This window comes from Hemibagrus wyckioides, linkage group LG08, assembly GCF_019097595.1.
Source record: "Hemibagrus wyckioides isolate EC202008001 linkage group LG08, SWU_Hwy_1.0, whole genome shotgun sequence".
Classification (NCBI taxonomy): domain Eukaryota; kingdom Metazoa; phylum Chordata; class Actinopteri; order Siluriformes; family Bagridae; genus Hemibagrus; species Hemibagrus wyckioides.
Window position 1 is genome coordinate 21,478,870 of NC_080717.1, and position 17,286 is coordinate 21,496,155.

Below are 17,286 nucleotides of genomic sequence, written 5' to 3' on the forward strand. Positions count from 1 at the left end.
CAGTGATCCATTATTAGCACCACGTTTACTGCTGCAAACATACCAAGTATCTATGTGCCTGCAGAGCACCAAATATGGCAGCTTATGCTGTGACAGGCTGCACTTCTACTTTTACTTTGGTCAAGACAGTTGTCAGCTTTGTATTTTTATCAGTTTTCCAGGATCTCTCTCTCTCTCTCTCTCTCTCTCTCTCTCTCATACTCTCTCACTCTTTCTTCCTCTCTCACATTGTGTTTGTCATGTTTGGGCATGCTTCAATGCTACTCTGCAGTGGTGAAAGAAGTAGGAGTGCTTGCTGTGTATTAGCACTAATGTCATAGTGAGACAGTACATTTTTCCCAGGCTGATGGACCTTCTTTAATGGCACTGTGTGACCTTGAAGGTATGAAAGTACACTCTTGAAATTCAGTACACTATCCTTAAATGGAGTGCTGTTTTTTTTTTTTTTTTTTTCCCTTAGTATTATGTTAATTGAAGGTTTCTGGTAAAGACATTTTTTGCTAAGCTAATAAATGTCTTGTCTTTTTATGGTTCAAAGGACAGAGCTGGAGCCCAGATGCCAGCCTAGATTTTCCATACTGGCCAGGTGGTGGCACTAACTATGTTGTGAATACAGAACAGCAATCACACACACACATACACACACACACTAAGGACAGGAATTCCTTCTCTTTTCAGTGAGAAGATCACAAATAAGAGGCAATTATTTCAGCCTACCAAAGAGTCCCTGGCATTTTCTTTCTCTAATCCGGACAAAGTTCATATTCTTTCAGTCAGCCCAGCTGTTCAAATGGATTTCCGAAGAATTTTGATTACAATTAAAAGCAAGTGTAACAGCGGCGCCTACATCTATGAAAAAGATTTTAAAAAATAGCTAATAAACTCGTACACTTTTCACAAACTACTCAAACACACACAGTGTTCAGGTGTTTATTAGATGAAATGTTAGCCTGTCCATCTACATTGTTATTGATGCTAGTCATGTTTCAAATATTAAACATTCCAAAGAACCATTAAAAATGTCCATGTATAAAATCGAATACACCTTTCTTGAGTCCTTCTGTCTTTCTGCTTAGCTAACTCGTTGTTCTTTTTCTTTACATTATGTTTAGTTATTTCAAGAAAGTTAACAGATGCCAATAATAATAATAGTAATCATATAGTAAATTATATAAACTAACCACATTAGCTGTCTCCTGACATTATCTAGGCTACTTAATAGGCTTAAAATGAGCTAAAAACACTAACAAGCTTACACTGTAATTTTGATGCAGATTATAGCCTACGTTGTGATATTTAGCTTCCTAATAGCGTTCTGTACCATACATTACACTATCCAGTGCATATAAACTGTACTTCTTCCTCCAGACTGCTTCATCATGATTAGTATTCAGATCTTGTTTGCAAGAGGTGAGCTGGTATGTTGTGTAGATTGCTGACTGGAGAGACCTTTTAAGCCATCTAGGTGACTTTAGGTCACAAGAGTCTGTGGTGGGTTCTTCACGAAGGTAAAACAGACTTTTCACAAGTAGACTAGAAGTGTGGGATGAACAAATATAGCCTACACACACACTCCAATAGTCGCGGCACATTTCACACACAAGTGCGAAGCCATATGCAAAACTTTACAAGAAGACACGATACCCAATGGTCAAAACCTGTTTAAAATAAAAACAAATGATGACCTAAGGTGTCCATACAGAATTTTTTTTATTAAACAGCATTTATTTCCAAATAATGTAAAAGTATTCAGATCTCTTTCTGAATATACCGTACATTCATTCTAATAAATGAATTCAATGCTGAAATATATGTAACAGCGCTTGATATGATAAAAGCAGAGAACTGTACAAGTTTTATATCTGTTATTACCAACAAGTCTGACTTTTGTATCCTGTCTGCACTTTTCTTCACATCATAACCTTCTATGGAACACATTATAATACCCCTGGGAGAGAAAAAAAAAAACAGTTTTATACAGTTTTGCAATTCCTGCTACTCTACCCTCTAATTTGTCATCATTATTTTTCCCATTCTCACTCTCACATTCTCCCTGTAGATGTTTAACTAGCACTGTACCTCAACATCCCTTCAACATCTTCATTCTTCTCCATGAAGGGTTTCTCATCACCTTCTTCCTTAGTAAATGTGATTTCATCAGCATTATTTCAGATCATTTGGATCGTTCTAACTATTTTGTTTACTAATGCAATACTTGTACGGCTACGTAATAGCTTTCTCAAGGCCTACTGGGATATTTAAACATTTCTGATATAAAGCTATTCAAAATACGTCTTACCAAACGTCTTACCAATACGTCTTACCAAACTTTTATCTTGATAAAAGATGACTGGAACTTTGATTAAAGGGTCATGGTTTAATAGAGAAATTATAGTGCAGTGCACACCCACAGAAATAAGATACAAATTGGCTGCCAGTGCATCTTATGTGCTATTTTTTGCATTTCTTTGGGTTACTATTGAGTCAACGTTTTCTGATGAAGAAATGTTCTTGTTCTTATTCGCAGCAAGACCAAAATTGTTCATGTTGTGTGAAGGCAACGCAGTGCCATAGATGGATAATCAGAATCCCTTTACCATTTTTTGACATAAACAACACAGTAAAGAGCAGCATGATGGTGCAGTGAGGGTCCCCGGGTTCAACACTGAGCTCAGGATTCATGTCTGTGTGCCAGTAAGTGGATTAAATTACCTCGAGGTGTGAATGGGGTTTGTGAATGTGTGTGAGCACGGTGCCCTGTGATGGACTAGAGAGCCATTCAGGGTATGTAGCCTCTTCACAGATCTCGACACAGTAAACATGTCTGGTCTAGTAGGCCGTCTGCTGACCAGCCTTTTGAACTTTCCCTCTGGGTCATTGTTAGATTCCAGCATTCTGGTTCCAGAACGTTCTGTGCAGGGTGACAGAATTCCCAGTGAGGTGCTAAGTGGAAAACCGCAAACCTTCAGGTACCTCTGAACTCTAAAACTCCTCTTGAAATGCTAATTCTGGTTATACAGATTGGCTTTTAGATCATATTTCTTAACACTGTGTAAAAGTTATAGAATTACAATGCTAATTTTGTCAGTCCTCTATTTAAAAAAAAGTCATGCACTCAATTTGTGAGCAGTAGGGTTAACGGTTTAGACCGTTATGATCACATATTTAAACTATGACATGTAGATTAAATGACACCTTGCAGTCACAGAACCTGAGTGACAAGCTAACTAGACGAAAGAAAAAATGAAAGCATGATGACTTGTTCTATTGTGCTTTTTTAACGTTAGCTACTTGTTAAATTAATATCAATTCCTTTAGCAAAAGTGTGCGTGTGAAAGTGTGAAAAGTGTGCGTTCGCATTCAGATAGTCTGACATTTGTAATAAGGATAAAGGTGTAGAGATGTTTTTAGACCTTTTTTCTTCATAGATTCTAAGCAGTTATGACTGCTTAATGTTCAGGACGGTAATGATCATGACATTGGCATGCAAAGGCTCGCACATTGACCCCATCTCTTATGTAATAGACAGGGATTACATAAGGAGTGGCTATAAGCGAAAAGGGGGAAAAAATGATTTATTTGTAGTGTTCCCAGTAACAGTTAAAGTACATGTACCACAAGTTCACTGTAAACATTTTTCCTAGTGTTTGTGTACCTAGGCATGTCAGTTTCATCAGGGTTTCCAGGAGAAAACACACAAAAAGACAAAAGAGAAGAGAAATCTCATGCAATTTTCACCCATCTTCCTCTCTCACTTCCTGTGACTGTGCTATCTGAAGCTTCCAGAACCTCTGTATATTGTTCCAGGGTGGCTGTGTAATCATCAGGGACAAACAGCTGTGTATCCCAGATAAGTGTTGTGACACAATGTGACCTTCTCACAGGGTACATATCACTGTTTTTGTTTTTTGTATATCTCACCATAAAACCTCACATGAATAAAAAAAAAAGAGAGCAAAAGAAATTTTGAGGTCAGAAGAGGCCACATGTTCAGGGGAAGTAGTCTGATGTCTCGGGCACAATGGTAATCTCCAGCAGCAGCAGCAGTGGTAAGTAAAAAGTGGATGTAGGAGAGCTTGGCCAGTCAGTGATGGAGGTCATAAAGATTTCAGCAATCCCTCTGAAGGGACAAATGGAAGATTTTCTCAGCCAAACATATCCTGGGAGGCATAGGTCATGTAGAGGAAGCCGTCTGTGTCTCTGTGCTGAGAGTATACTTCCGCCATGCTGGCTGTCATGGAGCACATGTTTTTTCCTGAGATCAGCAGGTACAGAGCCTGGGATGCTTCCAGTGCTATCTTACTCCTGAGACAAAGACAGATTATGTGTCTATATTAGTATAATGACTATAATATTAATGATAATTGTAATTCCTGAGAGAAAAAATGCTCTTTTTGCATGACCTTTTACCTTGTGATTGAAAGACATAAATATTTATTGATGCCCATAAACTTTTATTACTCAATTTTTTTTAATAAGTCAGTTTTAATACGTTTGTCTATTTTAGTCTTAGTAAAAGAGGAAATTACTGTCTGTGGTAATTATACATCCACATTCTGCTTTTTCAGCAGTTTTGCATCCAGTATGCTAATAATGCTGTGGTGTGAAAATGGGACCTCACATAAGTGACTGAACATCAGCAGATAACAAATGATCAGTCAGCAGGTGTTATGCTGGTGTTATGTACTTGGAAATGCATGACACCAACTTTCAATATGTACACAGTTCATAAACTTTATACAACTGTTCAAGCACATGCGCTTTTATTATCTGCAAACACTAGTTTGAAGATCACTCACCTGAGCAGACACAGAAACTGACCAATTGTAAGCTCATGAGGGACCAAGAATTTTGTTTTGTCCAAAAGAGGAAGACGCTTCTCCCGGATGCAACGTTCGACGATGACCTTTGAACACAGAAGTTCGTCAGAATATGTATTGCTCAGATATTAGAATTAAATGATCATAATAGGGAAGCGTCTTACTGGTAACTTATTGGGGAACCTGGAGCGAATTGTGCAAACTTCATCTTTTCTTGTTGCTGCATTACAAGGAGAATTAACACATGCTTATTCAGTGCTTAATGTCAGAGGAAACAAGCAAAAACATGAAGGCCTTAATAGTCAAATCTGGTCATGGAGAAACCACTGCTTTGCAGAGTTTTGTATTTCTTCTGGTCAACAAACTTAATCAGATCATCTGATCTAGATCAATACTTTTGTGCACTGAAGCAGATGTGCTGTGAGCAGGGAAGACCTGAAAGGAAGCTGCACTGGAGTTCAGTGCCCATGATTTTGAGTGAAATAATAAAAGGATGTGAATCATATTCATTAATATATCTTTCACGAAGTTGTATATCTGATCTTCTCCACTAACATTCCACTCTTAGGAGCCTGAAATCTAACCATCAATCTCTCTTATCATTTACTTGTTCCTGGCTCTAAGAAAAAGGTGATAGAGCCTTCAAGTTGTTGGCATTCCCTAATTTCAAATCAAGGCTAAAGGCTGATTGGACTGTCTTTCCTTTCCTTTATTTTCTTATAATCTGCCAACTTTTCTTCTTTTTTTTCCTTCTTTTTAATACCTATACTGTTTCATTCATTAGTTTTAATTACTCATCTCTCAGTCTATTTATCCATCTTCAGAAACTTTGTTTATTTTTCTAGCTTTTGTGATTCTTAATATCCTTAAGTTATTATTACTTCCATACAGCACTTTGGTCAATGTAAAATGTTTTTCCGTGTGCTATATAAATAAATTCAACTTGACTTAATGCCTTATAGCACATTTTAGTTAATATCTTAGCTGTTCTAATGCACACAGGAAGGGCTGATAATCAGCTGTTAAGTTGAAGTGGGTGTGTTAGAGCAGGGGAAACAGTAAAATGTACAGGACATGGGGTATTCCAGGACTGGGGTTAGGAACCTGCTCTGCCATATTGCATAATACAGTTAATTATTATAAAGGACATTTTTTTTCTTAAGCTGTACCTTACCTAAGCACTTCCTTTGCTTGAAGGACATCACTTCCATGGACTTCTCGAAGGGTGCCATGTCTTGGTGGTGCAAAGGAGTAGTGATGAGGAGATGGAAGCAGTAAAGGCGCTCTGTGGCCCGGCCGGAGGCGCGATCAAACCCCGTCCAGCTCCGGGAGCAGGTCCGCTTTTATACAGCCCGAGAAGAGGAGGCGTCAAGCAGGAGGAGGCATCGGGCCTCTAGTGAAAGTCAATGTGCTAAATAGTTTAGGGCCTTTTGCAAGAGGAAACGTGACAAACGTGACTCTAATTTCTGATCCTGGACCAGCCTCTGTGAATCTGTTACATTCAACACACTAGATGTAAGCATCCCCCTAACGCATGGACACACACAGCTCAGCAAACTCCAGCTTGCTGGACCAAATGTGTACACCAAACACCGGCATAATCTAGGTGATCTTTTTAAAGTAGTGATCAAATTGCTCAGAACTATTTCAGTCCATTTCACTTTGGCGCGTGCATGTTTCCATAGAAACGGATAATTCCAGTAAGCAGGGAAGTGTGTGTGTGTGTGTGTGTGCATGCATGGTGGGGGTGGCTTGAACCCCCCCGAAATATGACAATTCCAGATGCTTTGGTTAACATGGTTAACATGCACACAGCACAGTTGATTATATAAGCCTACGTGTAAAATAGAAGTAAAAGTTTAACAAAGTCATAATTAGGAATCATCCATATTTAGCCTGCCCATACATCAAATAAATGCATCGTCTAGTTTGTTTTAATGATATATTATTAGCTATCACCTTGCATGGCGAAACGATTAACCAATAGGAATCATGCATTTTGTCTGTTTCTGTCTCTACACTCATCTAGCTGCACAATGAGCATGTTAGGGTTTAAAGCAGGAGCAGAAAGAAGATTTTAATAAAGCAATTGTCAAATGTTTGCTGTAATTATTTTCAGTGGAGCTACTATGAAGTGTTTTAAGTTAAGTGTTTTAAGTGTGAAGTGTTTTAGGTCAACGTTATTACTACGGATAGATTAATTCTTAATTGATTAAATAAGCCATTTAGAACGCCATCACGTGCATCCACCCAGATTGCATGAGATTTTCATTTAATTGTACAGATTACATTTCGTAAACTACAGTGGCTTAACTGGCCTCAACCGGTCAGTACAGGCCAGGATGAGTTTCATACACACCAGTTAAGAACAAACATTTTTCACATGTCAGTGCCAGAGTACAACGAGTAGCCTATGTTATTTACAGCTTTGACTGAATAATAACAGCTAATACAAAAAGAAATATAATAATGATGTACACATAAACATAAAATAAATGTATGTTGTGACACATTTAACAGGATAAAACTTGCACATTAATTTTCTGGAAGTCTTGGAGGTCCGTTAACATTAATACACAAAAAGTAATTGAATGCAAAGCTATTTTAAAGTCTCTGAATACAGTCATTTTATTCACTTTGAAAATAGGATGGGAAAAGATAACTAACTAACTTAAAAAATATCTATCTAAAACCATACAGTAGGCCTATAGGTCAAAATATATCAGAGTATTGACCAATGATAATGGACTATTTTGATCAAGCCTACTGTCCTTCTGTTTCTTTGTCCTTGGATATACACTATATGGCCAAAAGTTTGTGTAAAATTGATCATCAAACCCTGACGTGCGCCTTCCCCAAACTGTTTATGCACATTTATTTTACATTTGCCAAGAGTGGCTTATTACAACAACAGAGGGGATTACATCTGGAATGGTATGCACTATATTGCCAAAAGTTTTGGGACACCCCTCCAAATGATTGAATTAGGGTGTTGTTTTTCAGGGGCTGGACTTGGCCCCTTAATTCTAGTGACAGGAACTCTTAATGCTTCAGCATACCAGCATATCCAGCATATTGACTGGCCTGTGTAGAGTCCTGACCTCAGCCTGATAGAACACCTTTGGGATGAATTAAAGTGGACACTGAGAGCCAGACCAAAACTGGAATGTCTGCATTTGCATACACATGAATGTAATATGGAGTTTGCCCGCCCTTTGCAGCTATAACAGCTTCAACTCTTCTGGGAAGGCTTTCCACAAGGTTTAGGTGTGTGTTTATGGGAATTTTTGACCATTCCTTTAAAAGTGCATTTGTGAGGTCAGGCACTGGTGTAGGACAAGAAGGCCTGGCTCACTGTTCATGTCTTTATGGACCTTGCTTTGTGCACTAGTGTGCAGTCATGTTGGAACAGGAAGGGACCACCCACAAACAGTTCCCACAAATTACCCAAGATGTTTCGGTATGCTGAAGCCCAACCCCTGAAAAAACCACAATTGAATTCAATGATTTGGGTGTCCCAAAACCTTTGGCAATATAAGCACATATGATTGGTATGGTCAGGTGTCTACAAACATTTGGCCATATAGTGTACATCCATATCAGATGGCCTTCATATTATCTTGAGTGATACACTGTTAAATGGTCAGTGTGTTGAGAACATCCGTTTCCATGGCATTACCTCAAGGAGAACAGTGGTGAGAGTATTATAGTGGCAGAGCGCCATCTAGCGTTTAAAAATAGTTGCTGCTGTTTTCCATTCGCGCTGCAGATGCAGGAGACTCACGTTGCTAAGCACTGGTTGTTTGTTTCCTTAACTCTTTGTGTTAAGAAATTAAATAATTAAAAAAAAATAGCATTTAATGGTAATGAAATTCAAAAGTTACGCAATTTATCTTTTAGATCAGAACGCATTGTTAGATTCATCCTTTCCATTCGAAAAACTTCTCAAGCCAATCGGGGACGAACACTCACACCGTGACCCCGCCCACAATACTTGTGTCCCCGCCCCTCACCGTTTGCAGTGCCGTGCAATGCTTTACGCATAACTGAATCAACGGAATCGGCATCATGGACTGGAATGTGAATGGCGAGGAGGTAGGACTGCTCTGGATGGCTTATGTGTGATCTTGGACGATCATTCGGTTTTCCGTGTGAAGATAAAAAATCAGCAATGGTTTTCTTTCTTATAAGCGTGCATGAATGCGAAAGTTAGCACTTGAGTTAGCTGGAGAACGTCAGTGCATTTTCCCACGGTTCGGAAGGAAAATCGTCGCGGACTCGACACGGCGTTTTCAATTACAGGAGATATACGCGATGCTCCTGCTGTCGCACACTGTAACACTGTAGCACTGATGCCGCATTGACAGTCGACGGTGTACCGGCTACGCACACACACACACACACACACGGGCACACACACACACACAGAGGCAGGCGAATCGCACGCGCTTGTCGGTCAGCAGGCGGTATTCGCGCCTGTCCGGACCCTGACTACACGCACAGGATGTCGGGGCGCAGGAGCTGCGTGAATTCTCTGTGGTCGGGGAGCGAGCGGGTCCGCATCGGAGAGCGGCTCAAAGCCACGCTGGCCGGTATCGTGGAGCTGGATGTGCTCCGAGGGCGCCAGCTGGACCTGATCGAGTCGGTGCTGGAGGAGAGCGGGAACACCGCGGATGACCACTGTGACCAGCGGGCGAACCTCGACAGCGCCGCCGATGATGGTGCAGTAACCACCTTCAGTCAACAGGTCAGCGGGGACAGGGTTTAATTCCCACGGGAACCTTTATTTCTCACCTAATTCTTGGAATATCTATTTCGTACAATAAACACCTACACTGTGTCAGACGGTTTGGTGACAGTGACGTCAGCCAAGCAGGGTGCCACTATTTACAATTAAAGGTTGTACACACACACACACACACACATTCTCTACGTGCTATGGTTGAATAAGTGTATTCTGGGCTATTGAGCACAACACGTGTTGGTTTCAGAATGGTCTTACTGGGATTGTCTAGATTATTTACTTGGTCAGGTTTCTATTAAGACTTGGCACAGTATCGGTCCGGTGAGTTAAGGTTTTAGTGAGCTGATTAGACAAGGTGAGCATCTGTCCAAATATGAAAGGTTATTCGCTGGAGCCGTAGGCCTTTTCTAAGTCTGTGTGTGTGTCTGTGTGTGTGTGTGTGTGTGTCTGTGTCTGTGTGTGTGTAAGAAGAGAAGACTGGGGGAAGTGCTTGTTTGAAATGACACTGGGGTTAAGAATGGCCAGTGTCCAAGGAAGATACTGTGTAAATGAACAGATGTTAAGTAGCCACACACAGCACAATGAAGATATTCTCCTCTCTTCTGTGGTGTTTCTTCCTTGCAGCTCTCCACCTTCTGTATGCCACAACAAAAGCCAATAACGCAAGTTGTTATTACAGAAATTAGACATTGCGCACAAGTTTTCAGAAGAATGAGTAACCATGTGGCTGCAGTAGCTAATTTAAAAAGAACTCACTGTCCAGTAACTCAGATTGGTCAGATCAGACTGAGATACAGTAGAATAGTGGTGCAAAATGAACGATTAGTCATCAGCCAGGTTTGTTTGTTGCTTTTCTGCCAACACATCTGCCATTTTGCATAAGCAGAACACGCTCAAATTATTATGCCGCTTGCGTCATAGACATCACCTCTTCAGTGGTTGTTGAAGAGCGAGCGAGGAAATAGTGATGAATGAATGGATAGACGGATGATGGAGAGTAGTCCGCATGGCAGCACAAGGTTCCCGATGAGTTAACCTTCAGAGCTTGACACACTATGCTGTATCATTTAGTTATTTTTGACACAGGGACTGAGAATTTCTAATAGTGATTCAACACTGTCTCAACTGTTAACGATTAAAAGCTAGTCATCTTTAAAAACCCCAGATGGCAATAAATATGAAGTGTTTATATCTTCAAAAACTTCCCACCGTCGGTGGCACAGGAGAACAGCCGAGCGAGTCCTTAATGACTGTCTTGTGATTGAGTAGACTTATGACACTAATGTCTGCACACATCCAGTGACATTGATATGAGAGCTTGCAGTAAGTGCTCTATCATTAGGCAAGAGAGATCACACTAAAGAGCCTCCCACACCTCCACCATTTTCTCATTTTATGGCCATTTTGTGACCATTTTTGTCATTAATCTTGTATAATTCTCATTCTGTGTGTCTGACTACTCCTCTTGAATTGATGGGTAGCTGGAAGAAGGCCAGTCCTGTCTCTAAGACCCGTATTGGATTTCTCTAACCCTGGCACTGCTGCTCATCCCCCAACGTTCTTTCCTCGTGTAATCAGATCAACTGTAATTTCATACTTTGATAATGTACAGCACGTGCATTTCATATACACAGCAATGTCTGAACATTTCTGGTTAAATTGGATTAATTTGTGTTGGTCTGGGAGATTGTTTTTTCATAATTTTACATTTGGGCTGAACCTGGTAGGAATGCAGTGATGCGTTTGTACGGGATGTTAACCCTTCTGTCCGTCCAGGTCAAAATGGCCTTGACAAGACAAAATAGATGCTGCTAGTCAACGTGGAAAAGTTGTTTACTTAATTTTCCTATTAGTGGAATTATATGGAATAGCAAAAGAATTTTGTATTATAGATAATTACAGGAAAAAAGGTGAAAATATTTTTTTTTATCAGTACTGTTTGGATTGTCAACATTGCACATAATGGTGGTAATATGAACTGGGTGTTTAAAAATGAATTCTACATTTGTACTGCTGCTAAATCAGGGACCGTGCAACAAGCTTCGATAAACACCCACTCTCTAAAAGAGAGTTAAATCGAGAACCGTAATGGTTCTTTAGTTGTCCCTTGGTTGTCTACATGAAATGATTCCAAACTAAAACCCTTCTAAGAAGCTAAGAAGCCTTAAATATACACGAAGAACCACTTGAGCAATCAACAAACAGTGAAGTGTACACAACATAAGGGATGAGTACGTAAGTTTTCATTATAAGACGGCATTTAAAAAAAGATTTTGTATAGGCCAATACAAGTGATATATCGATATCATGCACAATGATGATTGCAGCATTCTTACATAACATCAATCTGCTGAGGAAAAAATATTCCTGTATCTGAGATAGAGATAAGTATTGCTGCTGAATCGGTTGTGTGGGCGAAGTGAGAGAAAAAGAGAGAGAGAGAGAAGCTCAGCAGTACACAGCACTGAAGAGGGGGTGGTAGTCACATCCAGGATTGTTTTTTTTGTGTGTGTGTGTGTGTGTGTGTGTGTGCACGCGCATGTGTGTGCTAGGGGTTTAAAATGCCTCCTTCATGCTGTTTCTCTCACTAGGCAACCCAGCCCCCGCTCACTTCGTTTTACTTTCTCTCTCTCTCTCTCGCTTTCCCACTGACTCATGCTCTCTTTCCTTGTTATCAATCTCCATCCGTCCCCTCTTGCTGAGTCTTAGACCTTCGTCTGTCCTCTGCTCTCCATGTCTCACTCCCTCTCTACATCTGACGCTGTCTTTCGTTTGTGTTTGTCTGACGTACATTTCTAAACTGGGAGATAAAGAATTGTGGGTAAACTGCTAGAGCGGAGATAAGCCCGGTCAAAGTTTCTTTATAAAAATCCCTCAGCCCCCTCATCCTCTTTCCCTAGTTCTTTGTTTCGTCATCTGTCGCTCTCTCCATTCTTTCCTTATGAACTCTCCCATCCCCCGGGGGTTTGGTTCTTCAACACTATTATGAGTCACCTGCATTGTGTGTTAAACTGAGAACAGTGAAGCAGGGGACTGATCAGACGTAACAGGAATCTCACAATGGTCAATTGTGTAAGAGGATATTTAAAGATATTTAAAGGTCCTTTGTGGAGCATGAAATTACTGGATGTGTGAGTGGCTCAGTTACCGGACTCCATAAATACCATGGATTTCAGAACTTATTTTAAGATGAACTTTGACACATTCAGTGACGTTCAAAGCAATGACCTCTCACATGTTTGGCTTTACCAGTACCGGGGTATTGTGAAGAATACGAGGTATTATTATGAGCTGAAAAGCTGCATTGTCTCTGAACATTTTTCATGCCTGTGTGAAGTAAATGGCTTGCTGCTGAAGTACTATTTTGGAATTTTGTAAACATAAACATCTCTGTTGTTCTTGCCCTGTAATTACCACCCGTAGCCTGTTTTAACATGTGTTCCCTGTGCCATTTGCTTTCTTTCTCTGCTCAGACTCCCTCTCCAGCAGACTCTGTAGTGCCAGGCGTCAGGGCCGCAGAGGGCATAAGCTCCCGCTGGTCCACTCTCTCATGGGACATCCCATCAGACCTTCTCTCTCCTCCCACTCCAGAATCCACTGGCACCATTTCACTCGACTGCGACTCCAGACCCAGCTCAGGTACAGCTGTTAATTCCCAATATCAAAAAGACTTCAAACACATGAAGCACATTTGTTTGCCCCTGCAGATATACCTACTGGAAAGAAGGTTTTCATAATGTCCTTTGAAAATTAACACCTGTACCTGCATAGACTCTAAAGGATCTTTGTACTTACGTAGAGGGGGGTGTCCTTCAAAGCCCACTCCTTTCTTTGAGAGGGTTTATTGCTAGACTTTGTTCCACTCTGCAGCATGTTTTCACAGCTTGCTTTTTAACTTGAATTTCTGATACCAGTAGAAAATCAGTGTTTTAAACCTGAAGAAATATTGTGCCTGAATGATTGCATTGAACCGCCATTGTTTTCAGAATGAATATTAACCTGTTTCTTGAACTTAAATGAATTTTATATGAAAGAGTAATATAATACCTGACAGGTGCATGCTGAATGGCTGCTTGACATTGCGCAAAAAGTAATATTCAGTGTTTACTTTCCACGTCAGCCTCATGCTCAATTTTTTTCATGTGTTTAAGAGCTCTGTGCAGCCTTTGGCAAACATTAACCCTGCCCTTTTTGCTTAATCCTTAATTTATATACTCTGTCACCCATGAATCTACTCTTTTGTTGTGCAACCCTTCCCCATACTTTCTACTCTTTTTCCACAGGTTTTTACTCAGTCAGTGGGAGCTCACTGTCAGATTCATGTTACTCAGTGGCTAGTGAGGCAGCCCCTGGAGGTCCACTTAAAATGGGGGGACCATGCAGGCCTCACTCGCTGGACCACAGTACCACCCAATGGAGGGAAGATGAATCACAGAATGGACATAACTCAAGAGGGATGGCCCAAAAAGGAGACAGGAGGCCTGCCTCTACAGGTAGAGAATTAGACAACCGTGAGACAAGAATTATCAACGACGTTTATCATGTCGACTTGTGTGGTGATTGATGTATAACATGATCTTATTGACACTCTATCAACAGGTGAACTAGAGATTGATGGGCTCATGTTTCTGACTGGACTCTGCTCTAGTCTAGGGGCAGCACAAAAAGGTTGTGTGTTGTCAACCTCCACCACTTATCCACAGCTGCAACTAGACCCCAAATATTGCTCTGACCTAGTCTCACGGAAGACAAAAGAGGTGTACCCTTATCCTAGCCCACTCCATGCAGTGGCCTTGCAGAGTCCCCTGTTTACTTCCTGCCAGAATCCTTCCCCCACAGAGCGCTCTCCCAGCCCAGAGGGGGACCAGCTTGTGGATCCAGAGCCTGAACAGCCCCCTGTGAGGACCCAACCTCCACCTTCTCCATCTCTCACACAGCTGGAGCAATACATAACCAGATTAGCGCATCAGTACCACAGCAGGCTGACTGCTGAGACTTCCATTCGAGCATCTCAAAAGGCCTCTGCAGGTTTATCATATGAAGGAGTCCATCCAAAGAGTGCGTCCTCCTCCAGCTTGACCAGCTTGACCCCATGTAAGTCATTTCTTGGCAATTCTGCTAGAGTTAGTCTGAGCAGCATTGGTAAGAAAGCTAGCAGGAACTCAATCAACCTTGGAAACCTGCCATCTGTCACCGGGGAGGATTTCAACATTAGTTTTCACCTGAACTTAAATTTGAACCTTAATCCTAGTTCGAATAAAACGCTGAATATTGATGCTAAAAACATAAATGAACAGGCATCAGGATCATGTGGGCATCTAAGTGGCAACTTCATCACTCCAACCGCCTCCCCTGCTTCATCTTCAACTACAGTCACCAGCACTCCAAACTGGAGGAGCAGACCTCGTATATCCACTTGCCCATCTACAATTAGTAATCGTGGATCATTGGAGATCACTGGAAAGACCTTTGGTTCACTTAACTTTTCCAAGTCTCTGGACTGGAGTGGGGCTCCACGAGAGGAGGCAGAAGGCTGCCCCCCTTCAAAAGCCCCAGAAAGTCCTGCTAAACTTAGTGAGGATTCAGTGGTGGTGTGTGAGATCTCTCGTGTGTCTGGGTTGCCCAGGTCGGTGGTAGTAGGGCTTATGGAGGAAGGGGTGGAGCTGGATGCAGAGTGCTTCCGGAATGAAAGAGAGAGGGGCGAAGGGTCAGCTTCTCCATGTAATGCTCCAACTCCTCCTTCCTCTCGGAGCTCCCTTCCTACTGCTTATGAAGATCGATCTGGGTTTTATTCAAATTCATCCTCAAACATCTGGGCAGGTAGTGCTGCCATCGAACCTGACTATATGTCCCAGCAGCATCGCCTACAGATTACCCATTCAGATTGCCATTTGATACATACGACACAGTCAAACAGCCCTCGCTCTGATCATTCTGGTCCCACTGCATCCCACACCTCCCCCATCTTGCCTTTACCCCATACTTATTCAGATTCTGCTTCCTCTCCTGGCTCCTCGTCCCGTTCGAGAGTGCATTCTCCTCCTCGACTGCTCTCAAATTCACCATTTACACCTGCTCAGCTGTCCGTGTTCCGGCGGGACTCACCGTCCCAGTGCTCTCTTCCGCACATCCACCCCTGTGGTTCTCCACTGGAAGGCCCCATCAGGCCTCGTGGTGGTTCTCTTAGGCAAGATGCTGGAGCTGCTACTGGGTGGAGGGCTCAGGAGAGAGGCTGGAGGAGGAGTGGTGATGGAGAAGGGCTCTATCAGGGCAAACATGCCTCCAGAGAGCTGGTGCGAGCATCAACAGTCAGCAGTTACTCAGGAAGAGACTACAGCAGCTGCTGGGAGGAAGAAGCAGGTTCGCGGACTCCAAAGAAAGCCACCAAGCTGTGGAAAGGTTTTGAATCAAGACTCTGGGGGAGGGAGGAAGAGTTGGAAAGGGAGGAGAGGGTTGGAGACTTTGGATGGAGGCATGCTTCTTTAAAAGAAACTTCTTCAAGCAGGGTACATGAAAGAAAAGAGAATAATCTCTCTAGAAAGAAAGGGACAAATTGGGACGGACATAGTTCCAGTTTGCGGCTGTCCAGGAGAGCATTGTTTCGGAGCGAATCTCAGGGATTTCTGTCATCCCGTTCCCAAAAACGGGATGTCCGTCTCCAGAACAACCACTGGTGCTCCTCCTTGGAGATCGGTCGGGAAGGACGAGGCGCAGAACGTGGCCGAAATCTAGTCAGGATAGAGGACAAACATCACTCATCCACTGCCAGTCTTTTCCATCTCTCTCGTTCACAAAGCCTGGAAGGAAGCACTCATTCAGTCTCACCCCTGTCTTCCCCATCCCTTTCTCCCTCTCCACCTCCGTCAGCCCCTCTAACCCGTTCCCGATCATTTCGTGACCTTGGGAGGAAAATTTTCGGCTCGATGAGGTCCCTCAGTTTCAATAAGAACCAGAAATCAAAAAAGAAAGACTAGAAAAAGCTGGCAGAAATCAGCTTTTGACAGGACCTTATTTCCAACGTGGCAGGATAGTTAACAGACAATCATCACTGATTGTGTCATATATTGTCAACCCATGTAAATGTTTGCCATGCTGTAAGTCATGGACCTTAGTTCTTCACAGGAACGTCAGAAGGAAAACCTAAGATTGGTCAGCACTTAAGGGGCAAACAAAAAAAAAAAAGATAACATATAACTCATCGATTTAATGTGCTGTGTTTAACTATAAATGTGTGAAATGTGTAGAAATGCAGCAGTTGCTTATTTTTGCATATAACTAAATACAAAAACATGATTCTATGTACTGTAGAATGAGACATTCAGCACAGTTATAAAGGCCAGAGCCAGGATTAATGTGTGTAAGAAAAAAACAGTTTGAGCACCAGTACTGCCAAGTTACACAACTTCTTATAATGTGGGAGTGTATGTTAAATAGCTCTTTTTTCCCCCTCCAAGTATCTGCGCCTCTGCATGCAACTCTATGCTGTGTCTCTGTGCATCATTATACCCAAGGTGCACCAGTGTACTCGAGTGTTGTTTAGAATACTATATACTTTGCACTATAGGGTTTAGTGCGTTTACTGTTGAAACACAGACTAAAAAGTACAGTATGTTGTATAATATAAAGTGTGCTCAGGACTTTAAAATAAATAAGATTTCAGTGTTGAATAATGACTCAGTATTAATAAAGACCTAAAACATGACCCTTATTGTTTTGAATGTG

The 17,286-nt window shown here is 41.7% G+C and overlaps 2 protein-coding genes across 2 annotated transcripts; one reads left to right on the forward strand and one right to left on the reverse strand.

Moving 5' to 3' along the window:
* Positions 1-3,558: 3,558 nt before the first annotated feature.
* On the reverse strand, positions 3,559-6,700 carry map1lc3cl (microtubule-associated protein 1 light chain 3 gamma, like). Its single transcript, XM_058396846.1, has 4 exons — positions 5,995-6,700; positions 4,985-5,040; positions 4,800-4,906; positions 3,559-4,305 (listed from the first exon to the last, which is right to left on the reverse strand). Exons 1-4 carry the CDS (start codon positions 6,050-6,052, stop codon positions 4,146-4,148), a joined length of 381 nt encoding a protein of 126 aa, XP_058252829.1. The 5' UTR covers positions 6,053-6,700; the 3' UTR covers positions 3,559-4,145.
* A 2,147-nt stretch (positions 6,701-8,847) lies between these two features.
* Positions 8,848-17,266, forward strand: si:ch211-168f7.5 (dapper homolog 2). The gene is made up of 4 exons (XM_058396856.1): positions 8,848-9,567; positions 13,038-13,203; positions 13,848-14,057; positions 14,164-17,266. The coding sequence occupies exons 1-4, from the start codon at positions 9,325-9,327 to the stop codon at positions 16,536-16,538; spliced, it is 2,994 nt and encodes a 997-aa protein (XP_058252839.1). The 5' UTR covers positions 8,848-9,324; the 3' UTR covers positions 16,539-17,266.
* The last annotated feature ends 20 nt before the right edge of the window (positions 17,267-17,286 follow it).

What these genes read in the sequence shown, in the direction of transcription:
- si:ch211-168f7.5 (XM_058396856.1), top strand. Translation starts at nt 9,325, where the DNA reads ATGTCGGGGCGCAGGAGCTGCGTGAATTCTCTGTGGTCGGGGAGCGAG. An exon ending in TAACCACCTTCAGTCAACAG is followed by an intron (nt 9,568 to 13,037) that starts GTCAGCGGGGAC and finishes TTCTCTGCTCAG; the next exon opens with ACTCCCTCTCCAGCAGACTC. An exon ending in CGACTCCAGACCCAGCTCAG is followed by an intron (nt 13,204 to 13,847) that starts GTACAGCTGTTA and finishes CTTTTTCCACAG; the next exon opens with GTTTTTACTCAGTCAGTGGG.
- map1lc3cl (XM_058396846.1), bottom strand. Translation starts at nt 6,052, where the DNA reads ATGGCACCCTTCGAGAAGTCCATGGAAGTGATGTCCTTCAAGCAAAGG. An exon ending in CAAGCAAAGGAAGTGCTTAG is followed by an intron (nt 5,041 to 5,994) that starts GTAAGGTACAGC and finishes CTTGTAATGCAG; the next exon opens with CAACAAGAAAAGATGAAGTT. An exon ending in GGTTCCCCAATAAGTTACCA is followed by an intron (nt 4,907 to 4,984) that starts GTAAGACGCTTC and finishes CTGTGTTCAAAG; the next exon opens with GTCATCGTCGAACGTTGCAT.